The sequence below is a fragment of the Microcebus murinus genome, chromosome 18, assembly GCF_040939455.1.
Source record: "Microcebus murinus isolate Inina chromosome 18, M.murinus_Inina_mat1.0, whole genome shotgun sequence".
NCBI lineage: Eukaryota > Metazoa > Chordata > Mammalia > Primates > Cheirogaleidae > Microcebus > Microcebus murinus.
Window position 1 is genome coordinate 20819178 of NC_134121.1, and position 21857 is coordinate 20841034.

General features: G+C 36.1%; 1 protein-coding gene across 1 annotated transcript in view; it reads right to left on the reverse strand.

Moving 5' to 3' along the window:
* CPD (carboxypeptidase D) overlaps positions 1-21857 on the reverse strand; it is a 68931-nt gene that overhangs the window by 31185 nt on the left and 15889 nt on the right. The window contains exons 3-5 of the mRNA XM_012740697.3: positions 2959-3101; positions 1771-1940; positions 281-630 (exon numbers count right to left, since the gene is read on the reverse strand). Of these exons, the coding sequence (XP_012596151.1) occupies positions 281-630; positions 1771-1940; positions 2959-3101 (663 nt within the window). The remainder of the gene's footprint in view (positions 1-280; positions 631-1770; positions 1941-2958; positions 3102-21857) is intronic.

The window sequence follows — 21857 nt, forward strand, 5'->3', positions numbered from 1 at the left end:
TATATATGCCATATAATATGAAAGAAACCCATATTGGGTTTCTATTGGAAGAAACCAAATCTACGCACATATTAAATACTATGCCTAATACAGATTATCGAATGGATTTTCTTCTTTTCTGGGAAAAGATTGCTTATATTTTCTTTCTTTTTAAATTTTAGTTAGGTTTTCATAATTCCAATTATACATATTATAGGTGACCCTTCTGGATGAAACATAGTAATATAGAACATAGTTTTGAGAGGCACTACTGAAATTATGTGAAAACCATATCCATTACCTGGTTCATGGACACCTGGATTATCAGATATCTCCATCACATAAAGCTCTCTTGACTCTACTGATTTTCCCAATGAATAAAGCCGGGTGATGTTAGAATATTCATTGGCAAACCTTCTCAAGAAGATTTCCATATCAGGGAAATGGTGGTGGTGAAAGTCTTCTGGCTGAATTGGCTGGTGGGAAGATGACGTTCCAGGAGGGATATTAGGTACAGCAACTGTGCTAGCAGTTGCTACAGCTTCAGTTGCATCAGGGACTACGGAAGTGACGGTTGGGTGAAGAGAAAAATCCACCTGTGTGGCTGGTCCTTCTTTCACCACTATATTAGTAATAGTCAATGGCATATACCTGAAAAATGTTCGAAAAAGTAGATGGCTTGGAGTTAAGACGCACAATGCTTTAACATTATAAAAGCACAGCAGCCTTTTCATAGTCTTGCAGCACTTGGTGGTTTATCAAAACTCAAACTACATAAAGACAGATGTGTAAATTTAAGAGTTTTTGGATGTTATAGCACAGAGAATCCCAGATTAAGTCTTTTTTTTTTTTTTGAGACAGGATCTTGCTCTATTGCCCAGGCTAGAATGCAGTGTCATCATCATAGCTCACTGCAACCTCAAACTCCTAGGCTTAAGCAATTCTCCTGTCTCAGCCTCCCAAGTACCTAGGACTACAGGTTTGCACCACCACACCCAACTATTTTTTTATTTTTTGTAGAGATGGGGTCTCAACATGTTGCTCAGGCTAATATTGAACTTCTGGCTTCAAGAAATCCTTCCACCTCAGCCTCCCAAAGTGCTAGGATTAGAGGTGTTAGCCACTGTGCCTAGCCCAGATTAAATCTTTAAGAACTTATTTCTCTTACCAAATCTTTTCAGGTACTACACACTAGAATGTTTACCAAAAAATTAAATTCAAAGGAAAGAATACTGAAAGATGGAGGTTATTACTCCATTACAATCATTGCTACAATAGTCAAAGAAGGGATAAATCATCCAATTCTCTGCAGTGCTTTTTCAAATTGACATTCCAACTTCTTTGCCAAATAGGAAAGTTCAAAATTAAAGGTTATCAATTAAATCCTTATCAAAGTGAACTTCCAGAAAGGTTTCCAGGAGAGGTGGGAAATCACTCATTTAATACATTAGAAAGCAGATAAGACAGTTCTTCAAAATGTCATTTACAGAACCCTGAGTTTCTCCTACTTAATCAGCATTGAGACAATGCTTCACACAACTAAGCAGCTTTTCAAGCATTTAAAATTGTCTTTCCTTCCAATGCTACACTTATCCTTCACATCTAGTTGTAAAACTAGTTTACGAAAAACTCCATGATAGTTATTTTCTCATTATAAAAGGAGAAAAACCAGAAAATAAGGAAAAATAAAAGCCAAATATAGCAACATTTACTAGACTATATTTCTGTCTTAGATAGAAAACAAAGGCTTGACATTTTAATTAAGGGTCTATGTGTACTTTAAATTCTTACCCAGTTACAGCTACTGTAAGGTTGTAAGTTCCAGGAACAAGTAATCTGTGGAAATCACCAAATTTCCCTGTTGTGATATTATGATTAATACCAGCCACTGAGACGGTTGCATTCTCTAAACCAGATCCTGTTACTGAATCTTTAACAAATCCTTTAATTCCAATGTGGACCTAAAAAAACAAGAATCAAAGCTCAAAGACAATCAATTTGGAAGGCAAGAGGGCATAACTTCTCTCCGCATTGATGCTAGAATTTCTAAAAAATAAAGCTACTCTTCTCTCTCCCCAAAACATTTTTCAATCCTTTGAAGTTGAAATAAAATATAGACAAAAGTATTAAATCCTACACTTAAGTCATATGTGTCTGAACACTACACTAATAAAATGCTTTTGAAATCCCCTCTCCTCAAAGACAGATTTATAATTTTCTCAACAAGGTATAGTTTCTGGTACATTCAATTGTTATAGTAACCTGTCTGATATTTAAATTAAAGTGATGTCCATGGCTCATATAGTGGTAAAGGCTCTATAGCAAAGATGATCACATGATATAAGAACCTGGTAGTACAAATTTGGCTAATTAATTTGTTTATAAAAATGTTCTAGAGCAGAGAGCTGAGGGTGAGGGGTAGGGGAGGCAGAGCAAGAATATGTTTTAATAGATTATAATCTAATAATCTTTTCTTTCTTTTTTTTTTTTTTTTAAGACAGAGTCTCACTTTGTTGCCCAGGCTAGAGTGAGTGCCGTGGCGTCAGCCTAGCTCACAGCAACCTCAAACTCCTGGGCTCAAGTGATCCTTCTGCCTCAGCCTCCCAAGTAGCTGAGACTACAGGCATGCGCCACCATACCCAGCTAATTTTTTCTATATATATGTTAGTTGGCCAATTAATTTCTTTCTATTTATAGTAGAGATGGGGTCTCACTCTTGCTCAGGCTGGTTTTGAACTCCTGACCTCGGGCAATCTGCCCACCACGGCCTCCTAGAGAGCTAGGATTACAGGCGTGAGCCACCGCGCCCGGCCTAATCTAATAATCTTTAAAGATAATCTATTAATATAATCTTAAGTAATAAAAACAGATAAAGAAAATAAATATCTAATATTCTATAGATTGTCATTCACATGCAACCAAATTTCTCCCTTATTTAATCCCATTTCTGTACCCCAATCTTCCAGTCATCTATTTTACCTTTTCAATCAATGTGATCAAAGACTCACGATTGTTCTCCCATTCCTGTCGAAGCTGTGAAGCAGGTGGGTACTTGCAACAAGACAGTTCTAATGTGATCTCAAAACAGTTGGCCCATACATAATTGTAATCTTGCATTCCACCTGTAACATGAAAGAAAAAATAATTTCACCCTCAGAAGGAAAATAATTCTACCCTCCAAAAGACTGAAGAAACTAAATCAACCATCTCTCTGCGTGTACAAATTTTCTTTTCATTCAGTTGTTTGAAATTGGAGAAGCCTCTTGAATTACAGTAGAAACCAAGAAGCAAGGTTAAAGGGATATACACTGAAAAAGAATACATAAAGGAAATACGTTTGATAGGATGCACAGTTATGAAGAGTATGAATACATCAATAAATAACAGTAACAATGACAATAGCTCTACATTTGAGTGTTTACTATATACCAGACCTGTTCTAAAGAGCTTTATGTGAATTAACAGTTAATGTTTACAATTATAAGAGGTAGGTATTACCATGTCACCCATTTCACAGATGTGAGAAGTGAGGCACAAGAGGTTAAGATTTATAACAGAATGACAATAAAGGACACACATGATCTTAAAGTTGTGAAGGATATTCATGCCAAAGCATTAGTAAGTATCTACTATACTTAATACATCTAACTGTACTCCCCTTTATCAAGAAGGTGGCAAGAGAAAAAAGAAAGATTGTATTTAGGGTGGAATGGCTACACAAATCAGGGAAAAATAAAAGACACGATAAACTCTTTCAAAATGTGTTTAACAGAAGATGGAATTAAAAGGGAAATAAGCACCCATGGTCAACCATATTCACCACTTTTACACCTATATAAGTTCACACACTCATTTTGCTGAAAGCCTGTTACTGGATCATTCTTGTTACTTGATTTTCTCATATCTTTTTAGTGGACAAAGACTAAAAAGTGGAGAATCAAGTGAACATAACTTCTCTATGATCTCACCTTGCTCCTCAAAGGTGAGCAGGCAAATATTTATAATATCAGATGGTTTCTAAAGCCCATTTTTTTGCATGTGAAATGGGCCCTGACCGTAGTCACTTCCTTCCTTTATCCCTGGAGGATGCCTCCTCAGCCCAGGTTGGGCTTAGTCAGTGCCCACAACTCATCAAAATCCTGGTATGTATCTGTGCCTGGCAAGGAGGCACATTTCCCCTATCTTCTCCATAGAGATATTTCCCCCTCTGACAAGGCAAAGTACAAATGTAGATTTTGAGGGCCATCTTCCCCCAGCCTCCAGTGCAGCTCACATGAAGTTATACAGGATCCTTCAAATCTCAGAAGGAGGTGACTTCTTGGGCCCCCCCCCCTCTCTTGGGACCCCAGAACCTCACCCAGGAGTGCTAAATAAAGCCACGTTGTTTGGCCCCCAAAAAAAAAAAAAACAAATCTCAGAAGGAAGGAGAATAATTTCCCTTTCATTGATATAGCACTTGCAACAGGTATGCTTGAGTCATATTCTTCTGCCACTTACTAGCATTAATATGCCTCTTTATTTATAAGCAAAGTGAGTGTTAGATCATCACGAAGGACCCTTCCAACTGTCAGATTCTATGATATCTAAATATATATATATATATGTTAATTTGTTTATAAGAGAAAAGGCAAGAAGAGAACACTTGAAAAAAAGAACAATTCTAAAACCTGTTTCTGGAGAAAAGTCAATGTCACAATCTAAAGCCTAGCTTATTAGGAGTTCATCAAAGAACAGGGGCTTATAAAACAGTGAAGAAAAACAAACAATATAGCAAAATTAACAAAGCTCTGACAGAAATAAAATAGTAGCAATATTACTGGACCCTAAACTCTTAATCTCATTTCTGTTGAGGTTTCATTTTGTGCTTTGAGACACATCCAGTTCTTGAAATATGTCCACCTTTCCTAACACAATCTGCTCCATTTCACTGGCATATTTATAGAATAAATATTAAGACAAAAAAGCTAGGTTAAGTGTAAAACATCAAACACTAGTAAAGAAGAAATTGAGCAAAGAATCTTTAAAAATCCAGGGCTCTGTGAACTCTAACCAATGCCATTTTGAAAAAGAAGGAAACAGAACACAATCCCAAAGCAGGATCATACCCATGCTGGCGACATGCAGTCTAATCTCAGGATACATAAAAGAGACGATCAAATTATACTCATGTTCATTCATGTTCATTCAAGCACTTATAAAAAAGGCCGTGTTGGTTTACAACCTAGAGGAGGAGACATCTACATGCACAAATAATTAATGTAAACATGATAATAGAGGACAGTGATGATTGTTGTACAACAATGTAACTGTACTTAATGCCAGTGAATTGTACACTTCAAAGTAGCTAAAATGGTAAGTTTTATATTATGTATATTTTACCACAATAAAAAAAAGACTATAATAGAGATATTATGGGCATACACTGATTCCAAATTTGGAGTTGAAGGAAGGATCTAGAAAGGCCTCTTAGGGGAGCAGGTTTTTTGGTTAGGTCTTAAAGAAGGGTAGATAAAACTGTGTGAGTTAGCTAAAATGGATTTGGGGGTTCAGGAGCACGCTAGTCATTAGAAATGGCTTTGTAAAGCTGCAGGGTAGGAGGGCCTAGTTTATGCTGAAAAACAGCTGTGAAGCTGATGAGGACACAGTATGGAGGCAGGAGCACAGGGAATTCAGGGCTATAGTGAAAGGTCAGGCTGGAAAGGCAAGCAGAGTACTAAGAGGCTGAGGATAAAGGCTTCCTTGGCTTTCCAAGGTGTAAAAAGAATGACTACATTTGATGTTTTTTGGTTTGTTTTGATGGAAAAATGGCACGATGGATAGAAGTTAGTATAATCTGGAGAGGAAAAAGGTTGGAAGCAAAAAGCCCACGTAGGCAGTTTTTATGATGGTCCAAGTGAAAAATAATTAGACCTAAAATGAGGTGGTGGCAACTGTGTGGAGAGGAAGGGAAAGATGCAAGATAAAATACTGATGGGATCAAATGAATGGTGGGAGTTGAAAGAAAGGAGGAAATCCAAGAGGACCTCTGGCCTGACCAATTGAGCTTCTTTCTCTCTGTTCATTTGATGCCATTAACAGACAGAAGAAGCAAGGTTTAGAGGAGTAACTGAGCAGAGAGGCATGACAGCTTTTGTTTGGAGCATGTTGAGTTTGCGGTATCTGAAGAACATTTAGATAGAAATACCCAAGAAGGAACTTGAAAGGTAAGTTTGGAACTTGGGGAAAAGGGCAGTCCTCCCTCCTCAAGAAATGATCATTTAAGACTAGGAAGTTCAATTTTCACTCAGCAAATATTTACTGAGCACCTACTACATGCCAGGCACTGTTCTAGGTGCTTGGGGAGATAGTGATGAACAAAATAGACAAGGTCCTTAGTTTCATATAACTTAAATTCTCCCACATTGGGGAAGCAAACAAAAATAAGCAAGAAAGATACCACATAGTAACCACATAGTGAGAAATGTTGTGTAGAAAATTTAAATAGAGTGATGTGATAGCTAGTGTTTGGTGGCAACCAGAGGCAGTTAGGTAGTCTTCAAAAGCCTTTGAAAGGACTTAAAATTCAGCTGAGATCTGAAAAACACAGTAGCCTGATAAAAGTCAGAGGGAAAAACATTCAAGGCAGAGGGGAAAAGTTTGGTGAGTTTGAGGAATGGAGAAAAGGCTACTGCTGCTGGATAATGATGGGCAAGGGAAAAGTGTTACAAGACAATATCAAGAGATACAGGCCAGGCTGGGCTTGGTAGCTCATGCCTAGTACTCTGGGAGGCTGAGGCAGGAGGACTGCTTGAGCTCAGGAGTTCAAGACCAGCCCGAGCAAGAGTGAGACTTTGTTTCTAGTAAAAATAGAAAAATTAGCCCAGCATCATGGTATGTGCCTATAGTCCCAGCTACTCGGGAAGCTGAGGTGGGAGGACTGCTTGAGCCCAGGAGTTTGTGGTTGTAGTGAGCTGTGATGATACCACTGCACTCTAACCAGGGCAACAGAGCAAGACTAAAACAAAACAAAACAAAACAAACAACAACAAAAAAAAAACACGAAAAAACAGGTCAAACAAGATCATACAGGGCTTTGGCAGCTAGGGAAGGAATTTGGAATTTTATTTCAAGTGCAATAGGAACCATTGGAGGGCTTTTGTTTTTGTCTTATTGTGTCCAAGAACACATAATATAAAATTTACCATCTCAATCACTTTACGTGTACAGTACAATACTGTTAACTATATTTACATTGTTGTGCAACAGACCTCTAGAACTTTTCATCTTGCAAAACTGAAACTCTATACCCATTAAACAACTCTCCTTTCCTCCCTTCCCCCAGCTCCTGGCAACTACCATTCTATTTTCTGTTTCTAAGACTTTGACTACTTTTGATACCTCATATAAATGGAATCATGAAGTATTTTATCTTTTTGTGACTGGCTTATTTCACTTAACATAATGTCCTTAAGATTCATCCATATTATAGCGTATGACAATTTCCTTTTTTTTTTAAGGCTGAATAATAAACCATTTTATGTATATACCATATTTTCTTTATTCATTCATCTGTCAATTGACATTTAGTTGCTTCCTCCTCTTGGTTATTGTGAATAACACTGTAATGAGCGTGAGTATGTAAATATCTCTTTGAGATCCCATTTTCCATTCTTTTAGATACATACCCAGAAGTGGGATTGCTGGATCATATAATAATTCTATTTTTAAGTTTCTGAGGAACCTCAATACTATTTTACTTAGAGGTTGTACCATTTTATGTAGGAATGTACGTATGAATGAGACAGGGTCTTGCTCTGTCTCCTAGGTTAGAGCGCAATGGTGTGATCATAGCTCACTGCAACATCAAACTCCTGGGTTCAAATGATCCTCCTGCCTCAGCCTCCTGAGTAGCTAAAACTACAGGTGTATGCCACCACTCCTAGCTAATTTTTCTATTTTTTGTAGAGATGGGGTCTCACTTTTGCTCAGGCTGGTCTGAAACTCCTGGCCTCAAGCAATCCTCACACCTCAGCCTAAGGCTGCACCATTTTAAATTCCCACTCCTAGCTAATTTTTCTATTTTTTGTAGAGATGGGGTCTCACTTTTGCTCAGGCTGGTCTGAAACTCCTGGCCTCAAGCAATCCTCACACCTCAGCCTAAGGCTGCACCATTTTAAATTCCCACCAACAATGCAGAAGAATTCTGATTTTCCATGTCCTCACTAACACTTGCCATTTTCTGGGGGGTTTTTTTGTTTGTTTGTTTTTCATAGTGGCCAATCTCACTGGTATGAGGTGATATCTCATTGCGGTTTTGATTTGCATTTCTCTGATGATTAATGATGTTGAGCAACTTTTCAAATGCTTCTTGGCCATTTGTATCTTATGTCTTCTTTGGAGAAATATCTATTTAAGTCCTTTGCTCATTATGTTTTTTAATTTACTTTTAGACTAGTCAAGTACAGTAATGTGAAGGGGGGAAAGAGTAAAACAAGGAGTTCGGTCTGTAACTGGCTGTGAAGAATCAATTGAAGTAACTCACTACCTTTGGGCCAGCCCTTTGCCTATTTTTAAATATGATTATTTGTTTTTTGTTGTTGAGTTGTATGATTTCTTTGTATATTCTCACTATTAACCATTTATCAGATACATGGTTCACAAATATTTTTTTTCCATTCTGTAGGTTGCCTTTCACTCTGTTGTTTCATGGTTGCCAATGTTTCACATTGATTCACAATGTTTGTGAATCAAAACATTCATTCACAATGTTTGATGGGCAGAACACTGGCAGGTTTTGAGCAGAGGTGTGATATGATCTGCATTACCTAAAAGATGATTCCAACTGCTGGGTGGAAAATGACTATAGGGGAATATAGGACAAGCAGGAATATGAATTAGAAGATAATGGTGGCTTGGACTAGAGGCTGTTGGTAGTGGAGATGAAGATTTAGATGTGGAAATGACTTCTTTATAAAGAATCTAGGATGACTTCTACATTTGGCTTGAGAACTAGGGAAATAGTCATATGAGGTCCATAGGGAAAAAAAAAGAAAAAGAAAAGAAGAAACTAGATAGGAGTACCATTTACTGAAAAAATGAAGGAGAACAAATGAAACAGATGTGATATGCCTAAGGCTCTGTCTTTGCTTCTCTTCTCTTCCTTTACTTATTTCCCTGGTGTTTCATGTAGTCCCATGGTTTTAAATATTATCTATAGGCTGACAACTCCCAAATTTCTATCTCTAGCCAAGACTTCTTTCCCTGACTCCAGACTTGTATGTACATCCGATTGCCTATTCAACATCTCTACTTCAATATCACAAACTTAACATATCCAAAAACTGAACTCATCTTCCACAAACCTGCTCCACGCACAGTCTTTCCCATTGTAGTTAATGGCACTTCCGTTCTTCTAGTGGCTCAGAGCAAAAGCCTTGGAGTCACATTTCATATCCAAACTGTCAGGAAATCATGCTGGCTCTAACTTCAAAATATATCAAGAATCCAAAAATTTTTCCTCAACTCCACTGCTGTGGCCCTGCCCAAGCCACCATCATTTATTTCTCCGCATGGATTTCTGCAATGAGTCCTAACAAGTTTCCCTGTTTCTGCCCTTTCCCTTCTATAATCTTTTCTCAACAGAGATGCCAGAGCAATTCTGTTAAAATATAAGTCATATGTTATTCCTCTGTTCAAAACAGTTCCATGACTCCCTGTATTTCACTCAGACAAAAAGCCAAAGTCTTTACAGTGGCCTATGGCCCTTCATGATTTGCCCTCATCACCAGCCTTCCTTCTTTAACCTCCTTTTATACTCTCCCCATCACTGGCTCTGTACCAGACACACTGGCCTCCTTGCTGTTCACTGGACACACTAGGTACCTCCTGACTTTGCTCTACCTATTCCCTTTGCCTGGAATGGTTTTCCCCAAGATATCCTTAACTTGACTAAGTCCCTCACCTCCAGCTCTTGGTTCCAATTTCAACTTGACAATGAGGTCAGGGCATCCTGACCTCCCCACTTAAAGTTGCTACTTACTCTTCCCCATCACCATCCCCAAGGCCATCCCAATTTCCAATAATTCCTCTGACCCTTTATGTTTATTATTTACTGCCTGTTTCTCCCTGCCAGATTTAAAAGCAACAGAGATCTTTGTTACCCCACTGATAGATATTCCAAGCACTATAACAGTACCTGGCACATACTAGTCTTTCAATAAATGTATGTTAAATGAATGAAAGGAGATTGGGGCAGTGGAAATTAAGATGTCTGTTTTTAATACATTAAGTTTGAGATACCCACTAAATATTTATGTGGAGATATCAAATAGACTTTGTCTTCTCAGAACATATTCAGGTTTATAACCACTACAAGCCTAGTAACTTGGGTGTTAACCTTTTCTCTTAAAAAACAAAGCCATCGGTTTAGCTTTCTCTTATCTTCCACCATCTTGGCACTTACTTTGGGTCTGGTAAGAACCTAGCAGGAAACTGATTTTCCTACCCTTACCAAGTCATATTTAGTCATTAGATGATATTAGTCACCTTTAGTCATTGCTGATCTATGATCATCTTTGGTAACTCTCACTTGTACCTATACACATATACACACACACACTATTTGTTGCACATGGTATTTATTAAAAATCTTTTCTAATTTTTGCTACTATATTGGTCACAGTATAATGGTCATTTTATGTAAGACATTATCCTAAGAGTACCTGGATTTATAAATAAGAGACATACTTCCATCCAGATTTTAGAGTCTTGGTGAGGAAATAACATAGAGAACACATAAAAATAACAATTTCAGAGCAATGTAAATGTAATCTAAGGGTTTTTTTTTACATATGTAAAATTTAATTGCTGTGTTAATTTGCAAACATGGCCAATTCACACTTTAATTATGCCAGAAGGCAGTAAAGTAGACTACTTATAACACTATAATCACCAGGTTTGAGTCCTAGCATTCTTTTGTCTATCCCTTAATTGTCCTGCTTTAGTGGCAATTTAAGAAGTACTAGCTAAGAGGCAGCAAGAAGACCAAGTTTACAGTAACATTTTAGAGTGTTACCCAATCAGGTTTTTAGATGTAACTTTTAATAGGATCATAACTTGCCAGCTCAAACCAATGACTCATACCAATATATCCTCCAGGGTAGCAAGGAAGATGGAAGTGTTTTAAAAATAAGACTTAATTCCAAGAGAAGAAAATATATTTAGTGGTCTCTAGTCCTACACATCACATGCTATAAATATTTGTTTTTTAACATAATCTCTACAAACAATCCAAAACTAAAGGTCAGCTTCATGGAGACAAGCCTCTTTTTGTAGATCCTACAGACTTGAGGAAATAATACAGTGAATAGTGTACCTAACTGTAACATGATTATTAATATTAGCTTCACGTGTAGAATCTAGTAGAAATACAAATATCAGTTAAATCTGGACTTACATTCCCCCAATTTTCCTTTGATAAGACCATATTTAACTTAAATAAAAAGCCAGGTAAAATGAAATTGGAAATAAAAGGATGACCACTTAAAAACAAAATATAATACAAAATCAATACGAAAATCAATCTTTACTGTATTTCAGGAGTAATCAGAAAATATAACAACAACAAAAAAGATTCCTGCAACAAATTCCACAAAATGTATAGGGTTAAATGTAATAAAATGCACAATATAAATCAATATTATAAAATTTTACTAATGGATCAGGAGATTTTAGTAGAGAATAATCATGTCTCTAAACAGGAGGCTTATAAAGATATCAAATTCCCCAAATTAATTTATAAATATGCAAAAAATAGATTTTTATTGCAACTGAAGAAAATGATCTAGAAGTTAATTTGGAAAAATAATTTTATGAGAATTTCTAAGAAATGGGTAAGAATATCCAATAAATAAATAAGTCATAAGAAGGCACTTGCATTCCCAAATATTAAAGTGCATATTATAAAACTATACTTATTGAAGTAGTTCAATTCAGATGCCAAAATAAACAGACCAATTGAACAAAACAGAAATCACGGTAGCAAAAACAAAGCATTTAGAATATGATAAAAAAGACATTTAAAACCAACGGGGAAAAATTGGTAACTGTTAGATGGATAAAACTGGTTAACTAGGTAGCAAAACAATACAGGTAGAGCCTTATATCATATCATGTCAAATAAATGCTTTAATCCATATGGAATTTAACATAAAAATCAAATCATAAACAAAGCTAGAAGCCAACATTAAGTACTTTTATACTCTCAGGATGAAGAAAGCCTTCCTAACTAAGAATGACATCAATGTAGTATAAAACCATGAAAGTAACAGAATGACAGATTTTACTACCAAAAAAATTACAAAATACCTGTTGGCAAAAAACTATCAAGAAAAAATTAAAAAGAAAATAAAAGACTAAGGAAAAAAACAGATGACAAAGGACTCCAGAATATTTCTGGGTAACAGTTTAGTAATATATATGTTTTTGTATATATAATCTTTAAAATAGGCATGACCTCATCACAGAAATTCCTTTTCCAGGAATTTATTCTAAGATAACAGCAATAAGGATGAGGACTATAGTGTTTAAATTGAAGGAGAAAAAAACCTAGAAACAACTTATATGTCCAAAAATGGAGGAGGACCAGCTTAGTAAATTACAATATAAAATGGACTATTATGCAGTCATTTCAAGTATTGTATACATACATTTATTGTCATGATATTTACCACATATTAATCAAACAAGGTTATAAAACAGCAGATACAAATCTTTTTGCATAATACTTTGAATTTTATTCTCCTTTGAAGCATGCAGAGTTTCTTAAACAATTGCCCTTTACTCTAGTATGAAGTAACCAATTCAAAACAATTCTGACAATCTCTCTAATCAATATGGTCCTTTAAAGCTTTTTTTAAAGTCAAGTTTAGGGAGGTATAATTTATATGCTATAAAACTCATCCCATTTAAGTGTATAGGGCAACATATAACTACCACCAAGTCATATAACTACCACCAAACTAAAGATACAGAACATTTGCATCACCCCAGAAGGTTCCCTGCCCCCAGCTCCCAGGCCCTGGGAAACTGTTGATTAAATTTGTTTCCCTATATTTTTGCCTTCTCCAGAATTTATATAAATGGAATCATATAGTATATAACCTTTTGTATCAGCCTTCTTTTGCTTAACATAATGCTTTTGAGATTCACTCATATTGCTGCACATATAAACAGTCCTTTTTATTTGAGTATTCTACTGCATGAATGTAGTACAATTTGTTTAATCATTTACCATTTGATAGATATTTTGGTGGTTTCCAGTTTTTTGGTGATTATAAATAAAGCTGTGCATAGATCTTAGTGTGGGCATGTTTTTATATCTTTTGTGTAAATATCTAGGAGTGGTATGGCTGAGTTGTACAGTAAGTTTAACTTTGTAAGAAACTGTTTTCCAAAGTATTAGTACCATTTTCATATTCCAGACCAGCAATGTATCAATGTTCCACTTGCTCTGTATTATCACCTAACAAGTGGCTCAAGCAACTAGTCAGTCTTTAAATTTCAAGCATTCTAGAAGGTATGTAGTGGCATCTCATCGTGGTTTTAATTTGTATTTCCCTGATAACTAATGATATTGCAAATCCTTTCTTTCCCATGAAAAGATATCCTTCATATCTTTATTTACCGTCTATATTGGGAGTCCCTGGAAGCCAGAGACTATTGGAGAGGTTGAAGATATGGAGCTTGAGAAAGGAATCCCATAAAGTTGTCTGTGAATTCCTGGACTCACCTCTGAACTGCATATGTGTGGGTCTGACCTTAAACAGCACAACAAAAGCACTGGAAACTGAACTACGAAACAGGCCACTGCCTGGGTCCCAGACTGGCCCGAGTGGTACACACGCAGGACAGATCTGAGTAGCACTGCAAAGGCTTTGAAAACTGAACTGACATTGGAATGACAGCTCACATAAGGCAAGTCAGAATTTGCACCTGAACCTAACTGGGTCATTCCCTGCTAGAACAAACAACAGAAAATTACCATTTTTTTAAAATAAACCAAAGTTTCATATTCACTGAAAATGTCCTTCGGGAATGAAGGCAAAACAGACATTCTCAGGGAAGGAAAACTAAGATAATTCATTATAAGCGGACTTGTTTTAAAAGAAATACTAAAGAAAATTCTTGAGCTTTTCTACTCTCTGATAAAGTACTGATATCAGAGAGAAACTTGGAACTTCAAGAATGAAGGAAAAGCAACAGAAATAGTAAATATCTGGGTAAATATAATAAGCTATTTTTCTCCTCTTAAGTTCTTTAGAATATTTATGAAAGTGAAATATGTTGAAAATAAAAATCATAACATTGTCTTATGGGTTTTCAATGTAGTATATAGATATAATACATATGATAAGTACAACATAAAAGGGGAGTCAACTTTATTAAAAAATAAGACCCAACTCTATGCCATCTATGCTACTATAAGAAACTCACTTTAAATATAATGGTATAGGGGCTGGGTGTGGTAGCTCACGCCTGTAATCCTAGCACTCTGGGAGGCCTAGGCGGGCAGATTGCTCAGGTCAGGAGTTCAAAACCAGCCTGAGCGAGACCCTGTCTCTACTAAAAATAGAAAGAAATTAATTGTCCAACTAAAAATACATACACAAAAAAATTAGCCAGGCATGGTGGCACATGCCTGTAGTCCCAGCTACTCGGGAGGCTGGGGCAGTAGGATCACTTGAGCCCAGGAGTTTGAGGTTGCTGTGAGCTAGGCTGATGCCACAGCACTCACTCTAGCCCGGGCAACAAAGTGAGACTCTGTCTCAAAATAAATAAATAAATATAATGGTATAGGAAGTTAAAAATAAAATAATGGAAAAGATATGCCATGTACACACAAATAAAAAGAAAGATGGAGTGGCTATATTACTATCAGATAAAATAGACTTTGGAGTAAGGAAAAATGCCAGGGATAAAGAGGGGCATTGCACAATGATAAGAGTCAATTCACTAAGATGATATAATCCTAAATATGTATGCACCTAGCAACAGAACTTCCAAATACATGAAACAAAACCTGATAGAACTAAAAGGAAAATGCAAATCCACAATTACAACTGTAGACTTCATCATTCTACTCTCAGTAATCAGAACAAGCAGACAGAAAATCAGCAAAGGATAGAGAAGAATTCAATAACACTATCAACTTAGATCTAAATGATATTTATACTATACCCCACCCAACAGCAGAATACACTGCTGCTTTTCAAGTACACATGAGGCATTCACCAAGACAGACCACATCCTGGGTCATAAAACAAACTTAGCACATTGAAAAGAACTGAAATCATACAAAGTATGTTCTTTGACCACGATGGAATTAAATAGAAATCAATAACAGATAGCTATAAAATATGTACCCTTTCTTGATGCTATCTCATAAAACTAAAGCACATTTCCTCTGAATCTAAAATAATGAACTATTCTGAGAAGGCAACTAGTGAGGTTGTGATATCTACCTTAATCTATCTCTTTGTAAACTCTAAAGAGTCAATCAATGTCAGAAAGGTAGCAAACTATCTTTATTATACACACAAAAAAGATAAAGCTATCTTAGCTTTAGAATATCAAGAAGTCTTTATTCACCAACTTCAAGCTTTAGTTTAGAAATTACTTTTAAAAAATTATCTAAAAACATGGAAACCAATGGGGATATTAACTAAGTTATAAATAATTTAAGATTTTTTTTGTGAGATACCATCTATGTTAAACTTAACATTTATTTTTCCAATACTAAATGTCAAACATTGTATAATGAGTAATCTTAACTAAGTAGCTGATTCAGATTTGTTGTCTTTTCCTCAACACAAAACCTACTCACACAAATCTAGAGTTCACTGTAACAGGGACCATCCACTGTAGATAAGCACAACATTACTAACAGCTGCAGCTACTGCCAGATTCAGTTAATACATTTGTTTATTTTTTCAAGCTGATATGTCATTTGGCTCAACAGACTGAAGGAGAAATGTCAGGTTTCAGAATATCTTTATCTAGACAAAAATTTTTAATTTTGAGAGTAAAACATCCAATTATAGGCACACCTCAAGGCAATAAATTACTTTACTAATGATATACAGGATCTGCTATTTGTCCTACTTATTAATAACCATAAATAAGCAAGCTTCTATTGTCCATTAGTCTCTCAGGGGCCTACTTAAGCCAATGATCTTCAATTTGTTTGTTCATACTAAAATAACTGAAAAATTATGCAACACTTCACAAATTTTTAAGTTGGTATCCAAAGTTTTCATCTTAAGTTTAAATAGTTGTAAACAAAGTAGTTTCTTGCATAATGTAAGTTTTGATATTTTTAAACAAAACATTTATGTTACTATTTTAAATGTATCAAGTAAATAAAAATGCCATAGGGAATTAATTCCTAGAATTATATATTTAAAAACTGCATGAGCACACCTCTCGTTTAACAGGAGGAATTTTATCTTCCGTTTTTTCTCCTTGAACTTTTTTCCATCCATTTCACCTCCTCCACAGAATATTACTTGAATGTGATAATCTGCATGCCTGAAAGTCTTTCACAGATGCTCCTACAATATTTTAATCTATATTATGTATATGTATTTAATTTTTAAATTTCCAATGACTGTAATGCTCTAAGTATTAAATTTTTGTCTTCTAGACTGAATTATAATAGTCACTGGCACACAATTTATCAAAAACCATAGTTTTATTACAAATTTTGATAATAAATAATTATTGAAAATGTATCTTTCAATGAAAATTTTGGGGTAATGCTTTCATGATACCCTTAAAGTAATCACCAAATTATCCCTTTTGTTTTGGGGCCCTGGAAGTTTGTAAAACTCAGAGGCAATATACCATAATGTGATTCAGATGTGCAAAAAAGTATGCCTATCTTCAGTCAAGTGGGAGAAGTTCTATCTCAGTCATATGAGATAGGACATCCAAAGCAAGCATCTTTTTCAGGCGGATCAATTTTAGTAAAGATTAGGTACAGAAATTGAAGATTTCCTATAGGTATCCAAACTAAACTGGTCTCCCCCTCCTCCCCATACATAACTCACTTTGAAGACCACTGATTTAGACTATTTCCTCTATAAGGGGAATTGACAAAGTCAAAAGGTATACATTTTGCTTTTAAATCTACCCACCAATCCAGAGTTTTCTATGCTCAGAAAAAACTGAATTCAATGTACAATGAAACATACCATATTTTCATTCCTTTACCAGTACAGAGAACAAGACTCAAAGAGTCACCATTAGGAATCTGTCCAGTACTACACAGAATTGTGATTAATACCAACACTAATTGTTATGGGTAGCTAATTCTTCTGATCAAAAGATCTACTCATACCCATTAAATTCAATCCACTTGTCTCAGAACTAATCTTCACATGTTTTAAGATACTCAATTCATCTTTATCATGGAACAAGTCCCTATTGCTATTTTCACTACAGAGAGATCTAGCTTTAAATGGGAGGGTAGACTTCAGTAAATTCAACATTTACATTCAAAGGTACTAAAGATTTACTCTTCCGTAAAGAAGCAGAAAGCTAATAGGAAAAATATAGTCAATGTTTTAGTGTTAAGACTTAAAGGTAGCAAGTCTGTTTTTTTTTACTTGCCTTAGCAGGCCAACTATATAGTGTTAAACTGTACTAAACAAGAATCTTATTAATCTTTTATAGGAAAACTATGTGTTTTTTTAAATACAAAAAGCATTTTAAAGTGTAGGCATACAGGCAATTTCCACTGTATATTTCAATTTGGAGCTTAATGTTATACCTTTAATAAAACTACTTCAAAGGACAATGAGAAATTCTCACAACTTTGACTTTTGTGAATAATTTCTTTACAGACAATAAGTGAGTTAAGTAATAATTCTGTACTCCCTGATTTATCTTTAAAAGCTAATGAGCATGAAAATTTATAAAAAATTATAAGTGGAAAATCTGAGCCAAATGAATGGAAAAATCAGAGGTTGCCCTTTAAAAAATACCCTAAATTCCTAATCTTTAAATTTAAGTTCACACTGACCAAATCTTAACTGAACTTGATCTTTGTATTCTGAGCAATTTACATTGTGAAAATATATTTCCTTCACCACTCCCATTAAATATATATTTGCTAATGATATGATTCTACAGAATTAAACTAAATTACAGTCCTGCATCTGTTTTCAGTGTCTAACTTGGTTAACACTATCTCCCACACAGCTTTTTGAACTGCATTTTCCTTTTTTTTTTTAAGTACTCTCCCATTGTCTACCACTTGAATTTAAAAAAAGAAAAAAGAAAAGGAAAAAAGCACATCTAATCTATAGACATTAGATCTAAAGACTTGGGGGCCAAATCCTAAAGCAGTGGTTGGTTCTCACATGGGCCTATTACCACATTACAAAGTACACAACTCTACTGTTCCTAAAGGTCAGATTTTATATTAGGTTATAACTCCCAGTTTACTAAAGCAAACTCATGACTCAAGAAGAAGCAAATATTCTGCTTGGAGTATTGTTTTACCTTTTGCTTTCCTTTTAACACATTGACTGCCACACTAGAAAAAAAAATGTCATTGGGGCCATGTGCTTTATCATGAAAACAGAATAAAAACTTCAAAGACAAAACCATCCTTTCTAATTTAATAAAAAATTTACTTTTATTGTTTTCTGTGCATTGCATATATGCAACTCACACAGTGCTAGAATCAATTTTTACACTGCATGCCATGTGAGTTGTATGTGACTCACAACATACTTATTGAATTTGTTTCTGGGAATTGAGTCTTTTGTCATTCCATAGGTATTTAGTTGTACCTTGAGTGGACCTTGGGTGGTCCTAGATGACAACCTCTGAATCACAACACCTAAGTATGTGCAACAATGTCACATCGCCACATACAATCATACCAATTTCATTCAAAGAGCCACCAGGCAAACTTATTCAAGGGGAAATGCATAATCAGTTTGGGTAATCAAAGAGTACAGTCCAGCACGAGTGGTACGCCGGGGCCGGCCGTTTGGAGCAGGGTGACAGGAGGTAGGGGAGACATGCCAACTGACAGCAAAAACAATGAGCAGAGGTTTCACGGCACGCAGGCATGCTATGGACCTTCCCACCCAGCCACCAGTTCCACTTTCGTATAGCTTCTGTGACCAGAGCTATGATTATCACATAAGTTTATTTTGTGTTCTCTGTTCTCAAGAGAAAATGTCTAGAGAAAATGAGTGTAAAGAATTGTTGGAGAAAATGATGAACGAAGTTTTGGACATGAGCGATAAAGATGTTGACCTATTTATGATGATTCAGAGGAGTACCGTCCTAGTGGAGATAGCAGGGACAGTTCTGGTAGCAGTTGAAGCCCACAGAGAAAAACTAGAAGAAGAATATTACATGCAGATCCTTCCAGTGGAGAAGGTTGTTCAAATCTATTACTGAAACAACTGAAGCAGTTGTAGCCGATTTCAGTAAGAGTGACTTTTCATCAGATGTTTCTGAAGAACCTCATTAGTATTAGTTTTCCGACCTGGGGTCCAGTTTCAGGAAGTAACATGAAGATTTTTGACTTTGTTGAAAGTAATCCTGGTGTTCTGACCGAAATTGCAACCGAAAAACACCTTATGATTTTTTCAAATTTTTCATAACAGATGATGTTATTCACTACATGGTGAAGGAAACTAATATTCGCACAAGTCAGACTTTACAAAGGGTAATATCAAACCCCACTCCTGACTGAAAAAGTGGTATGATGTTACTTCTCAAGAAATGGAACAATTTTGGAAAGTGTTGTTTTGGATGGGCCTTAGCAAGAAGCCAAGACTTCTGGACTATTGGTGAAAAAACATTTTGTATGACAATTCAGTGAAAAAGCTTATATCATATAACTGCTTCGAAATGCTTCTGAGAATGTGGCATTTCTCTAACAATTAATAATGTCCTCCTGGTGACCCTCTCTGCAAGATACAGCCACTTCTTGATTGTCTTCTTGAAAGGTTTCAGGTTGCTGTAATTCCAGATAAGGAAATATGTATTGATGAAACAGTGGTGCCATTTTGTGGACCTTATATATGCTTCACACAAGGCCCTGGGCTCAAACTAGCATGAGTTAAATACAACTCACATGGCAGTTAATGTGTTAAATTAGGCAGCACTCATGGGAAAAAAGAGACTCAACCAGCTCTTTAATATACAATTGCAGTCCCCAAGCCCTGGGCCTCGGACTGGTACCAGTCTGTGGCCTGTTAGGAACCAGGCCGCACAGCAGGAGGTGAGCATCACCACCTGAGCTCTGCCTCCCTCCCCACCCCATCCATGGAAAAACTGTCTTCTGTGAAACTAGTCCCTGGTGCCAAAAAGGTTGGGGACCGCTGACAAAATCAGATAAGACCAAAAGCACTTTACTAATTTACATGTGATTATCAATTGTACTCTTAAAACATGAACAGTCTGAGAATTAATATATGAATTGCCAGCATTCCTCAAAGAAAACATCTCAGTATAAAATACCAGAAATGCATTCACTTTGGGGGTGAAAAAGCACCCATCTGTTCATTTATATATATGTTCAAGTTGAATTTCTAGCTCCAAGCAATTAAATTATGCCAGGAAACACTATCAATTCAATTTTCAAAATTACATACACTGCCATATGCTTTTCAAATATCTCATGACTCCTAACTCTCTTTCTCATCTTGACCTCTCTAACTCTTTCTAAAAACTATTTCCAAATTGCCCACCGGGTGCTTGTGACTAGTATATCAAGTATTACCTCCAATTTTCACTCCTCTCTCACCTGAAAAGAAAACACACACACACACACACACGCGCGCGCGCGCGCGCGCGCGCGCACACTCCTCCAATAAGTTTTTCCCATTCCCATTGTCATTACCATTCTTATTTACCCAGGCTGAAAAAACCTCAAAGTCCTATCTTTGGGTCCTTCTTCTCCTTGACATTCTGTTCTACATTTAACCAATGGGTCAATCCTGCAATTCTTCTTACACAATTTCTTACATATCTAATATTCTGTTTCCATTCCCATGCATTGCTCTAGGAAAAGCCCTTATCTCTAAAATAGGTCTCATTCCAAATGATTATAAAAACCTCCCTAGTCTAGCTGGGCATGGGTAGCACGTGCTTCTACTCCCAGCTATTGATGAAGCTGAAGTGGGAGAATCACTTGAGTCCAGGAGTTTGAATCCAGCCTGGGCAACATGGCAAGACCATGCCTCTGAAAACAACAATAACAAAAATTCCCTAGTTGCCCTTCCTCTAGGACTCTTTCCCTGCCAATACATTTTGCACAAAGAAAACTCCAAAGTGAATAGCACCACATTGTACTTATTATCAAAGAATTCAAACTCTTAACAGGAAACACAAAAAATTATTATTAAAAATTAGTGGGTAAGCATTATACTGATGGTACTATAAACAAAAAGCTCTAGGAAGGGAGGATAGTGAGTTATTACAGAAGGGGTTTCAGAGGAGGTTACAGCTAAACTGGTAAAAAGCATTCCAGACCAAGGTGTGAAGATGCAGATTTTAGGGAAAGGACAAGTAGTTCAGTGGCAGGAGAGAGGTAGGAGATGAGGCTAGAAACTTAGGCTTGAATCAGACTGTGGAATCTTCATTATCAAGCTAAGAAGTTCAGACTTGATCCTATGAAAATTTGAAACAAGATACAAGAACTCTTTAAGCTTTTATATATGTGTTGTTTTATTTTTAATATATAATTCTAAAAGGCCGGGCGCTGTGGCTCACGCCTGTAATCCTAGCTCTTGGGAGGCCGAGGCGGGCGGATTGCTCAAGGTCAGGAGTTCAAAACCAGCCTGAGCAAGAGCGAGACCCCGTCTCTACTA